This window comes from Tenrec ecaudatus, chromosome 8 (assembly GCF_050624435.1).
Source record: "Tenrec ecaudatus isolate mTenEca1 chromosome 8, mTenEca1.hap1, whole genome shotgun sequence".
Taxonomy (NCBI): Eukaryota; Metazoa; Chordata; class Mammalia; order Afrosoricida; family Tenrecidae; genus Tenrec; species Tenrec ecaudatus.
Genome location: NC_134537.1, coordinates 100,932,283 through 100,952,478, shown reverse-complemented (window position 1 = coordinate 100,952,478; position 20,196 = coordinate 100,932,283). Strand labels below are relative to the sequence as shown.

At 49.1% G+C, this 20,196-nt stretch overlaps 1 protein-coding gene across 2 annotated transcripts; it reads right to left on the bottom strand.

The window, feature by feature from the left end:
* Positions 1-54: 54 nt before the first annotated feature.
* Positions 55-10,622, bottom strand: STAR (steroidogenic acute regulatory protein). Of its 2 annotated transcripts, XM_075556694.1 has the most exons (9): positions 10,282-10,622; positions 9,971-10,103; positions 5,800-6,110; positions 5,046-5,159; positions 4,627-4,754; positions 3,510-3,668; positions 3,188-3,372; positions 2,357-2,450; positions 55-1,901 (listed from the first exon to the last, which is right to left on the bottom strand). In XM_075556694.1, exons 3-9 carry the CDS (start codon positions 5,861-5,863, stop codon positions 1,788-1,790), a joined length of 858 nt encoding a protein of 285 aa, XP_075412809.1. In that variant the 5' UTR covers positions 5,864-6,110; positions 9,971-10,103; positions 10,282-10,622; the 3' UTR covers positions 55-1,787. The 2 variants fall into 2 exon arrangements, with proteins under 2 accessions (XP_075412809.1, XP_075412808.1); XM_075556693.1 differs by having other exon boundaries at positions 5,800-6,115; positions 9,971-10,622.
* Between the last annotated feature and the right edge of the window lie 9,574 nt (positions 10,623-20,196).

Here is a 20,196-nt window from a genome sequence, read left to right as displayed (position 1 = left end):
CCCTTTTCACATAGTCCTCAATACATAAGGCAGTCTCTATGAGTGGGTCATGGTGAGAACTTGTTTTATTCTCAGTAAAATTAAAATGGAAAATATGCCCATACATGCCACAAAAACACAGATACAGAATTTGAAGAAGGCAGATTATAATCCAGTTCAAAACCATGATCTCTTTTGAAAGCCCATTTCTTTACTTACAGCCTGTTGTCTTTTGAATCCACAATATGCTCCTTTAAAAATTAACCATTATAGCTGGGAAGGGACAGTAATTCTTTTTTTTGGGGGGGGGGTGGATGATAATTCTGCCCTAGATATACTTCTACCACTATTTTCTCTTACTCTGAAACTCAAATGTGTTATAAATTCATCCATGCTAAAATTAAATGGAGAAACAGAATAAAAAATAATAAATACTTTGATCAATTGTAGAACCACAGTACTCCGATACATCACCAGTATGTATTCCTGTTAATGCTGATTGGTTTAATAAATAAGCTAGATCCCTATTTCCAAACGACGAAACCCTCAATGCTATTTGAACTAGAATGGAAGCGCTCAAATGGTACCCCATGGCCATTAAATCGATTCTGACTTAAAACCAGAGTAAAGCTGCTCCTTAGGGTTCAGAGACTAAATATTTACAGGGCAGATGGCACTCCCAAAAGGTGACTGGTGGATTTGAACCACCAACCGTTAGAGCTAGCACAAGGCCACAGTACCAGCACTGGGACTCTTCAACCTGCTCAAATTTTAGCAAAGTAATCTGTACTTTTAAAGCATAAGGTCTCTGAATAAAGGAGATGTGCTAGCATACTGCCCTTCTCCCTCCTCCCCCCTCCCCACCCGTCTTGAGATACTAGTCTAGTAACTAAAGTTGGCAGCCCCCAAAGAGCACATAGCTGTGACAGTCTCATACAACTCAGTGTCCGAAATAAAACTAACCAGAGGTGGAAGAATAGATGCTGGCCTGAGATTCAGTATGCTGGGAAAGATAATAAAGTACTTTGGATTTTCTTAGAAATACTATTCTTTTTCTATTTTAATGCACTATTGTCCTTCCCTTTAATTAGGCAGGTAAAAGTCCCCAGTCACCACCTTCCAGTGCCTATTACTTGACTTATCAGTTATACAAGTAAGAACTGATTTTAGGCTAATACTTAACATAGAAATGGAATTTTTAGAAAAGATGGAATAGAGTCTAATGGGATGGCACAAACCTCCAATAACTTCTTTAATTTTAATAAGCTAGAGGAATTGGTTTAATTGTTCAAGGTAAAGTTCTAGATAGGCTCAAGACTAATGCTTTTGTGTTAGTTATGAGTCTTTATTCTCACCAACACACTCATGGAAGAGGGAACCAGCGCACTATGTAGTTTTTATTTTTTAATAGAAAAGTGGATTTCTGGAAGGTATTTACTAAGGGGAATTACATAAGCTTCCTCCCCCTTTGTAAATCCCGTTTGTCTACACATACTGCCTGCAGCAGATGAAGTTCTTGAACCCATAAAGCAGGAGGTCTTGGTCCCCGTTCCTAATATTCCCCACACTCATAGGCAAGTTGCAATTTAAGGTCTTTATAGGTGAGCAAGTAAGCCAGAAAAGGTTTTACAAATACTTGGAGCCTTCACCTTCATTCACAGTGAATGAATAAGGAGGCTCTGCCCAAGAGCGGCATCCCCTTGGTCCTCGTGTTTTCCAGCTCGAGCCCTAGTGTGTCGTATTCTAAACACTGAAATCTCACCCCACTGCCCCCGAAGAGGATCTTAAAGCAGGCTTGCAGGCTGATCTTAACCCTTGGCTTCAGAGGCCAACTGGGATTCCAAGCGGTGGCGCAGGTGGTTGGCAAAGTCCACCTGAGTCTGCGATAGGACTTGGTTGATGATAGTCTTTGGCAGCCACCCCTGCAATAGAAGGGAGCTTGGTCATCTTTGGGTGATGATCTTACACCCCTCAGCCCTCTCACAAAAATTAAGGATTGTCTGGGACTTAGTCTCCCAGTTTGTTCACAAGTGCAACCTGAGAGTTGACCCGGGTCAAGGACTGTGTTGCTGTCCTGCTATCTTCACTTCAGAAACAAGCACAGGATTTTTAAGACAGATTTCAAGCCTGTGTTCTCCCCGTTGCGTGGCCCAGGGCAAGTTGATTCCCCTCTTCCCTACGAGATTCCTGTGCCTAAGTTTTCTTGCATAGTTGAAATTTGATGTGGGTGATAAGGAGCCCTCGCAGGATTTTGAGATGGGGGAAGAACCAGTCCACCATTCAAGTCCGTGATTCTATGGAAATCGAAGTGGATTCTTACAATTCGCCTGGTTTTCTCACTACCACGTACCCTCTGGGCCACCTCCCATCCCCTCACCTTGAGGTCAATGCTGAGTAACCAAGTGAGTTTGGTCTTTGAAGGACTTCCAGCCAGGGGATGAAGCACCATGCAAGTGGGACCATGCTCAGCTCTGGCAAATGAATGGAAAGAAGTCAAGAAGACAGCAGTCTACTGAAGGCGAGTTCTGTTAGGCAGCCTTTCCTAGAGTACATCGCCTTCATCTGAAATGTCACCCTTTGCCAAGGATAATATTTTGCATGTTGACATCCTGCCCCCTAAACAGAACTGATGTCTAGGATAATGGTTGTAAGCTGGAACAGGAACCTGGAGAGCACCTGCGGGGCCTTTCGGTCTCTAGGTCTTGGGGAGGTGAGGAAAAGGGTTTCAGCAAGTAGCTGTTAGCTTCTAATTGTTATCAATGATTGCACGGTTTTCATTGCTAGTCATAGAGCATGCATACACGGTGACTGAACTTGCCCTTGTTTTAGAAAAGTATTAAGATATTTGTGTGTGTGCAGAGTCTTGGTGCAGTGATTATGCATTCAGTTGCGATCTGCAAGGTCAGCAGTTTGGAAACAGGCAGTCCTACCTGGTCCTATAGGGTTGCCTTAAGTCATCAACTCGAAGGCAGTGAGTTTTGAGTTTCAACTCTTCTTAGAGACTCAGAGTAAACTGGCTGGCGAATGTATGGCCAATCTTGGTCTTTTACCCCTGCTTTGGAAACTAAGCATCTACTTCCTTTGTAGGGCCCTTTAAGAATGAGGATCAAGGATAGATTTCTTTTTGGAGCTGGGGAATTCAAGCCTTTGAACACAGGTGCATGTCCACAGGACTGTTAGGGAGCATTGAGGTTGCTGTCCGTATTACCTGATGACTCCTTTCTGCTCAGGCATCTCCTCAAAGTGTGTGGCCACACCAGCTAGCACACAGGTGGAGCCTCGGCGCTTGGCACACCGCACACTCACAAAGTCACGGGGCCCCACGAGATTTCCTGCAGATTCTGCAGCCAGTTCGTGGGTGATGATTGTATCTTTTCCAATTTTCTGAAGAACCTATCAGGCCATGAGGGAACCAGAGTCTCTACTTAGTACTGGGACTAAAGCACCACCCACCTCATGGGGTCGTTTCTTTGGCTGACCTCTCAAGCCAGACTTCCCAAAGTTGCCACCCACACCTGGACTCTCCTCACCTTGATCTCCTTGACACTGGGGTTCCACTCTCCCATAGCCTCCATGCGGTCTACAAGTTCTTCATAGAGCCTCTCCATGGGCTGGTCCACCACCACCTCCAACCGAAATACCTTGCCGACATCTGGGACCACTTTACTCAGCACTTTGTCTCCATTTGCCTGTCAGAGACAGAAAGGGGACCCAAGTCAATGATTAGAAAGCACAATCTCTACCTAGGGCCCATAGGCAATACCACTTAAGGTCAGAAGGGGAGAGCCACTGTCTCCAGGCTAGCTAGGCCTGAGGACACACTCCTGCCACAGGCTCTCAGGCCAATTGAAGACAAAGAGGTTACCTCCCTGCTCCTCCAGCTTTTATTTTTGTGCGTTTAGTAGGTCCAATTAAAAAAAAAAAAAAAAAACCTTGTTTGACTTGAGAAGCTCATAGATCCCACAGGGAAACCTGGGAGTGGGGAGAGTACAGCCCCCGAATTTGATAGGTAAAATGTTGGATGGGCTCTTCAGGATTTTGGATAGTTAACTTGTTTCACACATGAAGAATGTGCAACCCAGAGAGTTCAGTGTTTTGCTCAGGTCCTTTAAGGGCAGAGGGGGACCGACAGCCCACCCACGTTTCTTGTCTCAAACTTGATAGTTTCATCTCCACCACCCTGGGACCCTGCGCTGGAAGAGATTTCACCTGAAGTTTCAGTAATGGGCAGCCGGTGAGCTTTTGCAGAACACAAAGCCGCCAGTTTCAAGTGATGGAACTACTAGTCTTTCACCTGGACCTTGGTACCATCTCCCAGTGCTGGCTGGTGGAGCTCGGGAGCAGGGACCCCTTAAACCTGCTCCCCTCACCACTGCCACCTGTTGCAGAGCTGAACCCAGGCCCCTGCATTGTTCAGCCGCACGCACAGTAGCCTGACCAGCACAGACTGTCCATCCTGCTGCTGTGGGTTTGCTGATTCAGACGGGGTGGCAAGTGGTGGCTGGGAATATATTCTTGGGAAAGGAGAGTTCTTATGCTAGAAGCACTCGCTGCCTGGGGCTGCCGGACCAGGCAGGAATCTGAGAAGACCAAGGATCCCAGCTGGCATCAATTATGAGGAGCTCTGGGCTCCTCTACCTCCCTTACCTGCTGGTTCTCCTTCTTCCAGCCCTCCTGGTCACTGAGGATGCCCAGGGACTTCCGCATGGCCTCCTCGCCCTGCTGAATATAGGCCAATTCCTGGTCACTGTAGAGCGTCTCCTCCAGCCGAGAACCTAGGGACATAGCATGTTCTCCAGCTCCCCTGTCTTCCTACCCCTTTCAGCCCTGTGATCTCTCCACCTAAGCTTTCCTTTGAAGACCCCAAACCCAAGCCTTGGATAGGATCCAGACTGCTGGTCAAGATAACAGCGGCAGGTGTCCGAGGGAGGCCATCTAGCCTTGAGGAACTCTACTTTTAGCCTCCCCAAATTCTGAGTGGGGTGGGGAAGGAGGCCAAAACTGAGACACATGTCCAACTTGTGGGCCCTCGGAGCTTCCTGACTGGACGAAGGCTCAGCACTTACCAAGCAGAGAGCTCCGGCGACAGACCTGGTTAATCCATGTGCTGGGGGCTGGCCCGCCAAGGGCTCTTCGGTTCAGCTCCTGCCCAATGGCCAGCACTGCCTGGTGCCTGACCCCTGCATGGGGGATAAGAGATGGTTGGCCAGGGAGTGCTTAGAAAAACACCGTTCTGTCTGCTAACTTTCCCGTCATGGTGCTGATCTGGTAGTTGACAGCACCATGTGCAATCTATCGTGCCACTGACCAAACTGGCATATAGTGCCTGGTTTTTGCCTAGTCCTGACTACTGTTGGCTCCCACCCACTTTCTTTCATCTTGCTTTTATAATGTGTTAGCACCCTTTTCTATCGTCCTCCTGCCCCTCATTCTCCTCTGCCCAGTCTCAAGCTTATTGGAGTCAAAGCTTTTCTCTTCCTCCACCACGGATGGTCGAGACACTGCCTGGGTACCTGTGGTACCAGCTACCTCTAGCCCTCAAAGAAGGCAAAGTCAGGAATAGTTCAAGAGAGACTGGAGTCCTGAAGGGGAGACCAGAAATGACAGACTGGAAGGGACAAGGGCATCTTAGTGTTCAGCCTGGTTCTTCAGCTGGGGACACAGACCCAGAAGGAAAGGGATGTACATGCCCAGGCTACCCCACAAAGAGACAAAGCTGGGATCAGAACGGGATGGCCTGTCTCCCACTTAATTATTTTCCCATTCAACCACATTGCTCAGGAGCTCCTGGCCTGACCACCACCCCGAAAATGAACTCACCCTTCATGTTGCGCATATGTCGGTAGGAGCTCCCAGCACAGAGCTTAAATGTTGCAAGCAGCATTGCTTCCTAGCAGCAGGCGGTAGAGGGGCGTGGCGGGAGTGCTGCTGCTGCTGCTGCTGCTGCTGCTGCTGCTGCTGCTGCTGCTGCTGCTGCTGCTGCTGCTGCTGCTGCTGCTGCTGCTGCTGCTCTAGCTTTAGCTCCCAAGAGTGGTCCTTCTGTCCTGAGTCGGCCAAGGTCTGTCTCTGGGACTTGCAGCTGTGGCTGGGTGTCCAGTAGCTTCTGCGTCTTAAATACTCCCAGCTGAAGGCTGTACTTCATCATCAGGAGATAAAAAAGCCATCACTCACTAGGCAAAGGACAGCAGGGTCAAGGATGGAGGGATTGCCTCACTGGGCTGCCACGGCTGTTGGCGGGGCGTGCGTAGGGTCTGAGGCAGAAAGGAGTGGAGAGGTTGGTGCCAAACAGCCCTGAGATGGAGGCAGTGTAGACAAAAGCAGACATTCTCGTACCATGGTTCTCAAGGAGTGCTTGGGGTCCCCCCATTCCCAGGGTTTCGGAGACACTAATCTGTCAGAGCAGACAGCCTCATCTTTCTCCTGTGGGCGGCTGGCGCCTCACCTGCTGCGCCACCACAACTCCCTTGTACCTGGGATACTTAAGTGTTCAATGCCCATTTCTAGCCCTCATCCTCAGACGCTGGCTTTGGTAGCTCTGGAGTTGAGGTTTCAAATCAGGCATTAAAGATATTTCCCGATGCTGTGATCCCGTGGAGTACACTTGGAGAAGAAATGCTGCCCAGGCTCAGAACTGCTCTTTGAGAAGTCCCCTTCTGCATCCGTTCTCAGTGACTCCTTGTTAGTGGGTTGGGCTGGGACGAGGGTGGTGGCACCTCAGGGCTGAATACTTGTTCAGCCCTTTAAGTTCTTAAAACCTGGGACAGAACTGGAGAGGGAACTGAGGAACGAGACCTGACCTTCATTCTCCCCGCAGCAGTCTGCATTGGACTAGTTGTGCTGTGGGGCCTGGCAGTTGCAAAAGTTGAAAAATCATGGGAAGGCATGTTCACTCAGGTCTTGGTACTTTGGAGGTCCTGAGTCCTGGTGGTGTACCGATTAAGTGTTGGGCTACGAACTGCATGGTCGGCAGTTCAAATCAACCAGCCTCTGGACTTCCTACTTCTATAAACAGTGCGCCTTGGAAACCCACAGGGAGGCACTTTGATGGCAGTGAGGAGTGAATTTTGCCTAGCAAACCTCTGCTTGTGCAATGGGTCAAACTTTGAGCTGCTAATCATTATCTTGGTGGTTCAAAGCCAGCAGCCCCTGCTCAGGAGAAAGATGAGGCTTCTCCCACAAGGATTTACAGTCTTGGAAATCCTGTGGAACACTTCTCCTCTGCCTTGTAGGGTGACTGTGAGTTGGGATCAGCTTAATGGCAGTGGGTGTGGCTTTTGATTCTTAGATTTCCAAGGCAGCCCAGTCTGCTCTACAGTTACCAGAGAGTCCTCCTGGGCGGCATCGCAGCTCTCTGATGAAATGCTTTCCACTTAGGGATGACCTTGAGGTAGCTTTGAAGCCAGATTCATCTGCAGGTATTATGAGGGGTCTAGAGGATCACCCCAGCCCAAGGCCTGCTTCCTGTGTGTGAGTGCATCCTGGGCCTGGTGGCAGAGGGAAGGCTGACAGGAGTAGCATGTCCCCACCTGCTCTCACTCCAGAGAGGATGACGGGGACAGGTCCTGTTCCTGCAGCCCACCAAGAAGAGCGAGGCCTGTAGTCCCAGACAGTCTCTGGTGAGTGAGTGGGAAGGGCCCAGGAACCCACGGAGTCCCTGGTGCTGGTCTTCTTTCAGAGCAGGGTCTGCTAGCCAAGTCCTCAAGGCCCATTGAGTGCCTCTGGGAGGCCTTCCTTGACCATACCGCCCTCTGGAATGTCTTGTTCTTCTGACTCACACCCTATGCCAGTACCATTCGAGGGGTATAGCTTAGCCTTGAGCTACTGGTTTATATGTATCTGCTTGTCTCCTGTGGGATTTTTATCTGCTTGAGTCAGGCATCATGTTCGATTCTGCTTTCAGGACACACACACACACCCGCCCCTAGCTAGCACTCAGTTCCAGGCTCTCTGCAGAGCCGTCTTTTGCCCCTTCTCTGAGTGACCCACTGGGGAAGCAGATCGGGGTGCAACATCTTTGGAGTTATACAATCTGCCCACTCTAGGGTCTCAGAGAAGACCAAATGGAACCAAGGCCTCCGGGTTTGATGTGAGTTCCCAGCCAGTGCCTGGGCCCTCTGGCTTTCAGAAACAGAGAAATAGAAGGAGCTTCTAGAGGGGCGTTCTGGGAAGGCCTACGTGCCACCGACCATGTGTACTTAAGACACGTGCACCCTCAGCCCTCGTGCACACGTGTGCCGACCCACAGTGGAGGTGGTTATTACGGAACAGGTCAAGCAGATAATGTTCAAGGCCCCGCTGTTGCCATCCTGTGGAGAATTCTGGCCAGGCTGAGGGGGAAGAGGAAGGAGGGGAAGCCAGAGGGCTGGGGCGTACAGCTGTTGCTGATGTCAGAAGGCAGTCCTTGGCTCAGGGAGAGTGCGCTGAGTGACCTCCCTCAAGGGCCAAGGCTCCCTTGTCTTCCTCATTCTTCCCCAACTAGATGACTAATTAACTCTTACCGTCCCTCGGGGCTTCCTCTAGTCCTGAAAGCCACTGGCATTTGCTTCTGCTTTTGTTTTGTGGTTTTGCGCCCCCTCTTTTCTCTGATTATTATTAGTGGAGATTTAATACATAGATCGTACCATTCCAAATTTCATTCACTTCAGATAGCATGTATAATTGCTACCAAAATCAGCTTCCAAATGTTTGTATGGACTCTGCCATCTTCCCCTTTTTACCCCACCTCCATCTCTGTGGTTCTGCTTTTTGATGAAGGTGGAACCCCCCAGGGAAGAAACTGGATGGCCCCAGATCAGAAGGTGTGGAGAAGCTGAGACCTGGCTCCAGCAGTGAGGGTGCTAGTGGGAAAGTCCCAGCGGCGAGAGAGAGGCAGGGCTTTGGGAGCAGGAAAGGACTCTCCATCCCTCCTCCTTTGTTGAGTGTCCACTATACGGCTACACAATTATCAGGAAAAACAAGCCTTCGCCAGTCGGGAAAGTTGTTGGGGGCCAGCCTCCCCACAACCAAATGGGTCTTAGAGGCAGTTAGTTGTGTAATGGAGGGATACATTTTTTTAAACGTTTTATTCGGGGCTCATACAACTCTTATCACAATCCATACATACATCAATTGTGTAAAGCACATCTGTACATTCATTGCCCTCATCATTCTCAAAGCGTCTGCTCTCCACATAAGCCCTTTGCATCAGGTCCTCTATTTTTCCCCCCTCCCTCCCCGCTCCGAGGGGTAAATTAAAAAAAAAATATTGCTGATTCATACAGCTTCTTTCAAAATACATGCATACATACATACACACATTGTGTCAAACACATTTGTACATTTGTTGACATCATCATTTTCAAAATAGTTTCTTTCTACTTCAGCCCTTGGTGTCAGCTCTTCATCCCCCCCCCCCCTCAACCTTTCCCCATCCTCCTTCCAAATTGAGGGGTAAAGAGACACCATACTGAAGGATCTTAGCACAAGTAACTCCATTTTGATTTTGGAACTATGTTAAGTTCTTGAAATTTACCCTGTACCTACCCCCCCTCCCTTGAATAAAACCAGCATATTTTTACTAACAGGACGCTTGCTCAGTCAGCTTGCCCAACTTCTAGACGCTTGCTCAGCCAGTTTGCCCAACTCCCCCTCAACTCCCAGAAAATTTTAACAATTACTTCCTTTTCTTACAATCCCTTGTGTAAGCATAGTTGTCCCCTTTTTTCCCCCTGTGCCTGTCAGGGGGGGTGGTGTATAAAAACACCACTCAAACTTCCCTCTGCGCGGCTTCAATAACTCAATGCCCTGAGTTGCTGATCCCGCCCGCAAGCTTCTCAATAAAGCCTGCTTCTAAAACTTTCTTAATTGGATCTCTGGTTCTGTTTCGCGCCCAAATAAACCTTACATTATGGTGCTGAGAACCCGGGATAGGTGTGTGGCTCCCCCCTCCTTTGGGGGTCCCCTGAGAGCTCCCCTATCTCCCCAAAATCTCCAGGACGCGCTCAACACCAACCTGCAGCTGCCCTGGTGAGTTCCCTTTTTTCTTTCCACTTCTCTCTATTTATCCAAGCTTGGTTTCAGTTTTTGAGCTCTGCGGAGTCTTCCCATCCAAGACGCGGCCGTGCCGGGAATTCTCCTTCCGTGGCCTTGGGGAATAATTGTTCTTGAGACGTCTTGGCAATCCCTTCCCCACGTCTTTCACTGCTGTCCCAGCCAGGTCTCACTTAGGGACGCCTAAGTGACTCCTGCCTGGTCCTGCTCACCAGGAAAACCGAAACCTTGTTTCTGCTCACTCCCTCTCCCTCTTTCCGTGTGGCCTTTTACCTAATGCACTGGCATTCACTTTCTGAAGGTCCCACCACTGACAGGACTATTGGCAATAGGCCTCGCGGCAGCTGCCCCCTCCAGACTGGACTAACTCTCAGAGGGTTAGCCTAGAGCTTTTGACCTGGCTGTGGACTTCCTATTCATACCTCTGCAGTGTCTGTAAGCTGCATCTCTATGTCTTCTCCTCCCTCTTACTCTCACAATGGGCGTCGGGCGCCTCCCCCTCAGACTGGACTCTCACAGAGTTAGCCTAGAACTGTTTTACCTGGCTGTGTGTTTCCTATTCACACCTCTGCAGTGTCTGTAAGCTGAATCTCTTTATCTCACTCTCACCATGGGCACCAGGCAGTCCAAAATTGACCCATTGACTCCACTGGGCTGTCTCTAAAAAAACTTCTCCAGCCTGGGCTACACCCAGACCTTGTGAAAGAAAAAAACTTGTTTTTCTTTCCCAAGTTGCCTGGCCCAAGTATCAGCTCGATAACCAGTTGCGTTGGCCTCCGACTGGCACTCTCAATTTCAATGTTTTACAGGACCTGGACAATTCCTGCAGGAGGACTGGTAAGGATTCTGAAGTCCCCTATGTACAGGCTTTTTGGGACTTGTGTGCCCCCCTCCCACCCCAAGCTCTGTAGCCACTGTTCCACCCACCAAATACTGTTAGCTCAATCCCCTCAGCAGAAGGAACCTGACATTCAAACCCCTGAAGAGCCAGCCAAGCTCCTCAGCACGCCGCTCTTGCCACCCTATCAGTCTCCCCTGCCCACTGCGCCTTCCTGTCATCCGTCCGATAGTTCTCCCCTGTCCTCACCGGTCGCCTCTCATACCCGTTCTCGCAACCTTCCCGCTGCCCTTTGCCCACTAAGAGAGATTGCGGGAACAGAGGGACTCATCCGAGTCAATGTCCCTTTTCCCTTACAGGACTTGTCACAGATAAAGACCCACCTGGGCTCTTTCTCAGCAGACCTCTCTCAATTTATTAAAAAAAACTTACTTACCTTACCCAAACGTATAATTTTACCTGGCATAACATCCAAGTAATCCTTGCTTCTACCCTTACCACCGAAAAGAGCGTGAGCAAGTCTCTGATGCAGGTCGCCAGCTAGTAAACAAAGACCACGCTATCAACCCAAATGTCCCCTTGAAGGCACATGCCATCCCACTAAAAAACCCCGGTTAGAATTACCAGCCTGGCCAGGGGTCCGACCTTCCCCACACACACAAAAAAACAACCTAATTCTCTGATACCTCATTAAAAGCTTAGAAACAGTTTCCTGCAAGGTTGTCAACTATGACAAACTAAGGAAAGTCACCCAAAAGGCAGATAAGAACCCTGCTCTCTTTCTTAACCGCCTCCAGGAGGCACTCACAAAATATACTCGTCTAGACCCAGGGTCTAGAAGCGGGGCTTCTATTTAGCCTCTCCTTCATCTCTCAGTCAGCCCCTGACATTAGAAAAAAAAGCTAAAAAGGGCTGAGGAGTTCCCTGAAACCCCTATACAGGATCTGGTAAAAATGGCATTTAAAGTTTTCAACGCCCAGGAGGAAACGGCTGAGGCTACTCGCCAGGCGAGGGTCCAACAGATGGTTAGCCTCCATTCCCAAGCCCTGGTAGCAGCCCTAAGGCTGGCAGGTAATCCCGTCCATTGCCGCGTTCCCCAGGGGAGCCAGCGCTTACTACCAGGAGCCTACTTCAAGTGTGGCTGCGACAGCCACTGGGCAAAAGCTTGCCCCAAGCCTCCTACCAAACATTGACCCCTGTGCAAACGGCCAGGCCACTGGAAGTCGGACTGCCCAACCCTGGCTCTGCCCCCGGCCCCGCAAAGCCGAGGCGCCGAAATCCAGGAAGTTCCAGACACAGAGCTACAAGGTGTGGAGATGCTGGGATTCATGGACTGAAGAGGCCCTAGCTCCTCGACTCCGGTAACCCTTGCCAAGCCCAGGGTCACGCTCAAGGTAGTGGGTGAGTCCATCTCTTTTTGGTGGATATGGGGGCTACCTATTCTGTGATCCCCTCTCACTCGGGTCCTACTTTTCCTTCCCAGATTTCTGTAGTGGAAATTGATAAGTCTCCCTCAACCCTTAGGCAAACCCAATCGCTGTTTTGCACGTTTAATAAAATTCTATTTGCTGGAAAGGGATATTTTAACCAAGTTACATGCTACTATCTCCCTCTCCAACAATGCTTTCCCCTTATCGCCCTCTGAAGTCAGGCCACCTCCACAACCTCATCCCTGTCCCCAGTTTCCTATTTCAAAAACCTACCGACTAAGCCTAAGGTTACTTTTCTTAAAAACAAAACTGGAATTGTTAAGCAGACCCAAGCAGAAGTAAGGAAGGAGTTAAACCAAATGTTCTGCTTCAGAAACCACAGCTTCAACAGATAGCTTCCTTTTAACTCTTCAGTGTTAGTTAAAAAAAGGGAAATTAAAAAAAAATCACTGAGTTTTCATTGAAATGTATTAGTAACTCTCTTAAAACAATGTCTTTATGTTTTCCCAAGTTCCGAGCTGCAATGAGTAAACTGAAAACACAGTTGCCCTTGTTAAAATAAGATTAGTCCCAAGAAATTGTTTGTGTGTAAAGCAATTTTATCAGGATGTTATTATTACACTATGCAAGCTATTACCTTTTGCTCTTACCTGTTTGCGCGCGGACCCCCGCCCCCAGGAGCTGTCCGGCCTCAGTCCATTTGAAATACTTTATAGGCGACCCTTCCTTTTCTCCCCTTTCCCTCCCAGTAACAGCCCTCCATTAGCCTCATATTTACCATATTTGTCTTTACTCCGCAACCTCTTTAGACAACACGTTAACTCTGTTATCCCTGAACCTTCTCCAGCCTCTCCCAACCTCCCAAAGTCAAGTACACCCTGGAGACACCGTATTAAATCTTTAACACCCAAACCTTTGGCACCCCAGTGGGAAGGTCTGTACACTGTCATTCTCACCACTCCCTCGGCTGTCAAAGTAGTGGGTCTACACTCTTGGATATACCTCTCCAGAGTCAAACCGGTAACCAAAGTTAATCGTGATCCCCAGTGGTCTGTTCAGTCTACTGGTCCTATGTCTCTCCGCCTCACTCGCCTCACCAAACCAGCCAGCTAAGCCTAGCATTAACTTCCCCTTTCGCCTGGAGGTTTTTTTCTCACTGAAAATGTAACTAACCCCCAATATCGCCAGCATCATCTACTCACGGGAAAAAGTTATCTCCTAGCCACAGCTGATTGCCTGGTCACCAGTTATTCCGGTCCAGCCTACCTTAATTTCACCTTGTTCAAACACAGTTCCAACTCCCCGAATGTGCACATTCTCCCAGAACCAACTCCCCCATCGTTTGTTTTCTATATGACCAAACCTCTAACCCCGCTTGTGCACAAAAATGGGTAAAACAAAACACAGGGTGCCCCTAAAAGTCCTGCAATATTCACCATGCTCACCCCTACCCTATAACCAAAACCCACCTGTTCTTTTGGTCAGGAACACAATTCCCCTTAACCATCCCTGGCCCGTACAACAACAGGTAGACCAAACCAGTCAAGGGAGGCTGGTATTTTAACTCCCACAGCACATATCCTAATGCTAAACTGTTCATATAAAGGTCGCTAGCCCAGGTCCAATCCACCATCCACCGTAATATTCAGATCCAGGAACATCAACTCATTAACCAAATTTCTAAACCTTCTGATTCTCCCTTCTCCTGGCTCACCCTGTTGCAACAGGGACTGGCCATCGCCAACCTTGCTGGATTAGGCAACCTTTCCACCTGCCTCGTGTGCAGCCCTGGAATGCCCTCCTCCAGCAGCAGTCCCAGTTCCCAGCTGGTCATCTGCACTTAAGGTCTCCACCATGCAACCCATAATTATCCCCAATGTCCCTCTGTACTTCACATCAGGGTACTCACAGGTGCCGTTTTGTTACTCCAGTGCATCCACTCAACTGTGCAACACCACAATGCCACCCTCCCAGCCAATAACAGCACCAGCAGAATTTTTCTTCTGGTGCAATTATACACTCACCAAACTTCTTAACATCAGTAGCAGGTCTGCCTTCTTGTGCCTACCTGTCACTCTAGTTCCTCAGCTCACTGTCTACACCCCAGCTGAATTCCAGAACAAATACACCCAGACATATAGTCACTGCAGTAAAAAAGCAGTTTTTCTCCCGGTTGTTGTAGGCCTTTCCCTAAGCTTCCTCAGCAGTCGTGGTGGGACTGAGTGGTGGCACCCTGGGACACTCCATCACCACAACCAATCGGTTAGCCGAACGCTTCCAATGGACACTCGATATCTCCGCAAAGTCCTTAGCCTCCTTACAAAGACAAATAACTTCTGTTGCTCAAGTTACCTTACAGAACCGCCGCGCTCTGAACCTCCTCATGGCAAAAAAGGGAGGAACCTGCCTCTTCCTCCAGGAGGAATGCTGTTACTACATCAATGAGTCAGGAATTGTGAAAACCAATATCCAGATCCTTAACAAACTAAGCCGTGAGTTACAGAGCACCAGGCCAACAACAGATGGAACTTCTCCCTGGTGGAGCACTTCTCTGTACTCCTTTTTAGCCCCCATAATAGGACCCATAATTTTAATTACACTTTTATTTTTAATTGCTCCTTGTTTTATCCAGTTTTTTCCAAAACAGGCTCCGCAACATCACCCAAACTGCAGTTCACCAAATGATGTTGCAGCCGCATGAACCCCAATATGAAACTCTCCGGGAGCCTCGATATGAATTCCCCCATCGTGTGTCGACCCTAGAATCCCAGTACTCTGCCTTACAAAGCCACCCTCCCCCTTAAATCATCGTCCATGGTCAGCATGAAGCAGTTACCGAAAGACAACATCATCCATTTTCCCTATAGGGTAAAGTCTGGGATGAAGGATCTTAGCACAAGTAACTCCATTTTGGAACTATGTTAAGTTTTTGAAACTTACCCTGTACCTACCCCCTCCCCCTTGAATAAAACCAGCATATTTTTACTAACAGGACGCTTGCTCAGTCAGCTTGCCCAACTTCTAGACGCTTGCTCAGCCAGTTTGCCCAACTCCCCCTCAACTCCCAGAAAATTTTAACAATTACTTCCTTTTCTTACAATCCCTTGTGTAAGCATAGTTGTCCCCTTTTTTCCCCCTGTGCCTGTCAGGGGGGGTGGTGTATAAAAACACCACTCAAACTTCCCTCTGCGCGGCTTCAATAACTCAATGCCCTGAGTTGCTGATCCCGCCCGCAAGCTTCTCAATAAAGCCTGCTTCTAAAAGTTTCTTAATTGGATCTCTGGTTCTGTTTCGCGCCCCAATAAACCTTACACAGACAAGAGAAAGCATGCAGTGGGTCACCTCTTCCGATGGAGACAGGAACCAGATTGAGATTGCTTTGTTCTCTCAGATGTATATCATCTCAGGCAAGTCACGGTAAATGCATACGTAACAGCAGGGAGTGTCCACGTAACATGAGGGGGACCAGCTAGGGATACACATGCATTAGGAAGGGGAGGCACTAGAGGCATGCATGTGACAAGAAGGTACGTATCTAAGAAGATGGGCAGGCTGTAGAGTCCAGATAGCAGCCTAACCTTAGTCATGGCTTGACCTTAGGTGTCTTTGGACTCATCCAAGAAAGCAATCTGTGATCCTCATCAGAAGGGAGTGGGCCCTTGGGGTGAAAGAGACCACAGGATCTGATTGCTTTTGATGGCAGATAGCCTTCAAGCAGTTGACCTTCAAGAGCGTAGTCAGTGGCCATGTGTTTTCAAACAGCACCTTAAATTTGGTGTTGTTATGGGAGGACATTGAAGGGAATGACTTTTACTTAGGAGGTATGACTTTTACTTAGGAGGTGAGGGGGATGCATCTCTAACCCACAAACGTGAAGGTGTAAGATCTCTCTCTGGGCTAGAGTTACACCTCAGTCCTTGGCTCCGCAGGAGAAGGAATTCACGCCGAAGCCTGGCTCGCCATCCAAGTGAGTTTAATGGGAGTTGGAAGAAGTTTCAGGTTTTACGCGGCACCCATAGGATTGCTCTTGACCATGCAGCCTGGCAGAGACCGCTCGGCGTCACGCAAAGCTCTCTCCCAAGTTCTCCTCCAAAGACCTCCTCCAAGTTCCTTCCCAAGTTCTCTCCCTGCCTTTTTCAAGGATTCCAGGGGGAGGCGTGGTGAACAACCCCAGGTCGACCCCATTGGCTGAATTGCAATCACCTGGCCCAGTGGGCCGATCCAGGTTTAACGCCCACCCATGCCTACCGCGGGAAAACCTAGACCTCTGAGCATGTGCCGTGCACCGCCCTTTGTTCTCGTGTTTGGCTCTCTTGGGCATGCGTCATTGGACATCCCATCCCTGCCTATCTGCCTAACAAAGGTTCCCTCTCCAGGATCCCTGGCCTCCCAGACTCCTCAAGGTGTGAATGTTCAGAGTTTGTGCCCATACACTTTCTTCCTGGCTCTGTTTCCCACTGAAAGTTATAAAGTAGATGCATTCTGGAAGTACAGAGGATCAATGCCTAATTCCACAAGGGCTGGACGCAGCAGCACTGTGGACAGCTTCTGGGAGGTGACATTTGAGCTGGGTCTAGAAAGTATAATTTGGGGTTAACCAGGGTGATGATGGTGGTTGGAGATTGAGGATGGGGTGAGGGTTATTTCAGGTAGAGATTGAGGATGGGGTGAGGGTTATTTCGGGGTAAGGTTGGGAGCATTGAGTGCAGGGGCCTTTATTCTGGGTGGCTGTGGGTACAAGGGATGCTTGCAGGGTGTGGTGGGAGATGAGGGCTGCAGAGAGAGGCGGATGTCAGTTTATAAAAGTGGGAAGTGGGATGAGCCGCTGGAGGGTCCTGGGAGTCAGAGGTTGTGTAGCTGAACTGGCCTGCTGCAGTCAATCACGGAGGCAAGGAGAGGGCCAGCGTGGTGTTTTATGAACAGATCTGGAAAGTCAGCAGGCTACAATCTCCAAGACTGCCTTGTCTGTTCTTGTTCCAGTTTTTAGTACTCCTTTGGAGTGTCAGAGTTTTATCTTAGAGTGTACTAGCCTTCCTGACTGGGAGTACAATCTATAGCTTCCAAAGCCGTGGGATGTACACCCTGGGGCCAGGCTGCCTACTCCCTTTCAGACAAGTTTAATGTTCTTCAAAGGAACATCTGTCTTAGGGTACCTCCTTTGATGTATGAGCTCATCCTTTACTTTCGATGACATGAGCCTGTGTCCTTCTGTCGCCAGACCAGGTTTACTTCAGATGTTTCTCAAGACCGCTTCTCTCAGGTCGAGTCAGAAGTCGCTGTATCATAACACTACCACATTACTTGGCCTGCCTAGTTCTCTCCTAAGTTAGACTTAACCAGAATACAGCACTAAACCACTTACATATTAGAAGGAGGGTGTTCACAGGGGAAGTGAGCTTAGTGTCTACGCTACTTTCTCAGACAAGTGCAGGGTCTAAAGAACATTCAAGTCTCTTAGTAGTGTGTTGAGCAGAGAGATAGTGAACGTGAGGAGGCAATCATTGGGCAATGGCACCTATCTAGGTTTAGTGGACTTGTGTTCTGTGTGGGTGGCGTGGAGCAGTATAGTTTTTTTTCAAATAGACCTCCACTCCTGGTTCCACCACTTACTATTCAATTGTGAGCAGCTCACATCTTCAACAGAAATTTTAGTGTTTACGTTTTTGGTTTTAATTTTAAGCTTCTCAGAATTGGGTAAGGCTGAAAGGAGCTCACACTGCATCAAGAGCCCCCAGCATGAAGTGCAGACTTGTTTTCTCTAGCAGCACTGAGCATGCCCCTCAGGCCCCTGCCTGCCATCTGCCCCAGGAAAACCTGGGCATTCACACCAGTCCTAGCGCTGTCAGGGTTCTGGGGTAGTTTACCTCGGTGCTTGCTTCTCAATGCCGAAAGGATTCACATGGCAGAAGAGCTCTTGTAAACCAAGTGACTTTTACGAAGGAAAGGGAAGTTTCAGGTATTCAGGCTCCAAAAAGTGTACACTATTTCTGGAAAGCATCCAAGGCGGGGCTGCACAGGAGCTCAGGACTGCAGGTGGCTGTTTCAGGGAAGGGCAGGGCGGTGTTTCTAGAAAAAGGTTCACAGAGCAGGAAATCCCAAGAAAGTTTCCCCACGCCTCCCTCTCCTTGGCCCTGCCTTTACCCTGCTCCTGCATTCCTGGAGGGGTGTGGTGGAGGGTATTGGCTGATCTCATTGGCAATATTTAGCTGTGTGATGTCATTTGCTGGTGCCTAAGGTGGGCGTGCCAAGTTGGTTTCACCCGGGCCTAGGGGGCTTAGTGGGAGCACAGTCCGTTTGGATCTTTCCATAGGTTTCTAATGGGTGCCTGATTTCTTTCCAGCCCCTTTGTTATGACCCTATGCTTGTCTCTAGGGAGACAAGCCGCCCCTCCCACCACCCCCATCCCCAGTCATCGAAAGCTCAACCTCACCCCACTGTAAATAGAATCCAGCACCTTCCTTCTACTGGGCTCTATTGAAACACTGTCCTAAGCAATTTTCACAGGTCTAGTAACCCTGTGAGGATCTGTTAATTCCTTCAAGATGGAACCGCTTCCAGATTAGAGTTGACCCCCGGGGTTTAGCACAGTGGCCGATTTACAGATATTGAACAAAAGGCTAACGTGATTGAAGAACATATAATATTGTACTTTGTAGTCTCAATAAAGATTGGTTTTGTCTATCCCTGCGGGGGTGCAGGGGGCGGGGAGGTGAGGGCCAGCCCTGGCGATTTTCAACAACTGTGAAAAGGCAGCAGAAAAATCCATTGAGAGTTCTCTTTGAGCTTGAGTAGTAATGTGTTATCTCAACTCCTTGTAGCACAGGTCCGTATTGCTCCCCCAGGAATCACCCTGTGAAGTGGGACACTATGTGATTTGGACGTGGTGTGTCACTGTTGTCAGCCTAGTCTTAGATAGAGCGGGTGCTGGCCTCGCTGTGTTCTGGGGTCAGCGACCTAGTCCAGATATAGCTGGTGCAAGGTCAGGTGGTGCTTATTGCTGGAAGGAAATTCAAGGCCAGAGCACAGCTGGAGGCAAAACAGGTGGTTGTGGAAGGAATTGGTGACAGGCAGCTGTTTAGGCACTGCACTTTCTGTTGTGATGAGGCAGTCTCCAGACTTGTCTGGGTGGGTGGGGTGTGGGGTGCCTGTGTGTATTGGGAATCAATCCACAAGGACCCAGCTCTCACCTCAGAGCAGCAGCTGTGCGGGGGAGAGTGGCAGGAACTGCCGATTGAGGTGGTGGCTGGTCCCCAGGAGGGTGTGGGGAACAGGGAGGACCTCGCCTTTCTTGTCCTTCGTTACAGGTGTGGGCACTTGTGCTGGTCTGGAGAAAGTGGAGCTGACTACGCCCCAGTCCAATCTTGCCAGCCCACAACTCACCTGCTTGTTTCTTCTTTGGATGCTTTTGTTCAGCTGCTGCTGTTTTAAAAAAGTATTTTTTTACTCATTATTTAAAATTTTTTGGGGGGGGTAGGTGGTTTCCATTTCAGATCCTTTTTGTATTGAATATTGTAAACTACACGTTCAACCTCCTGTTATCAGCGGCTGCTTATAGTTGATATTCAATCCATGTTCCTTTTCTCCCCTCTAAGCTCATTTCCAGGGTTATGATCCGTATGTTTCCTTTGGTCCCTCATGTGTTTGTTGTTGAGGGTCTGTGTTGCACGTCTGCTCATCCAACCCCTTTGCTGGGATCTGTTACTGCGGTGTGCTTGGCTGGCTGCACATGGCCTCTGAGGCTCGCGGTTGGGAACTGCCCACCTTAGTTGCAACAGTCATCTCTTGCCTGGTGTGCCCGCTCTACCTGCTGGCTCTCACCCTCCGCTGCCCGCACTGCACTCGGCCTGAGCCGCCCAGCCCACACTTGCATGAGGAAAATGAGACTCCTTTCTAGTCTTCTTCTACCTGTCCATGTTCATA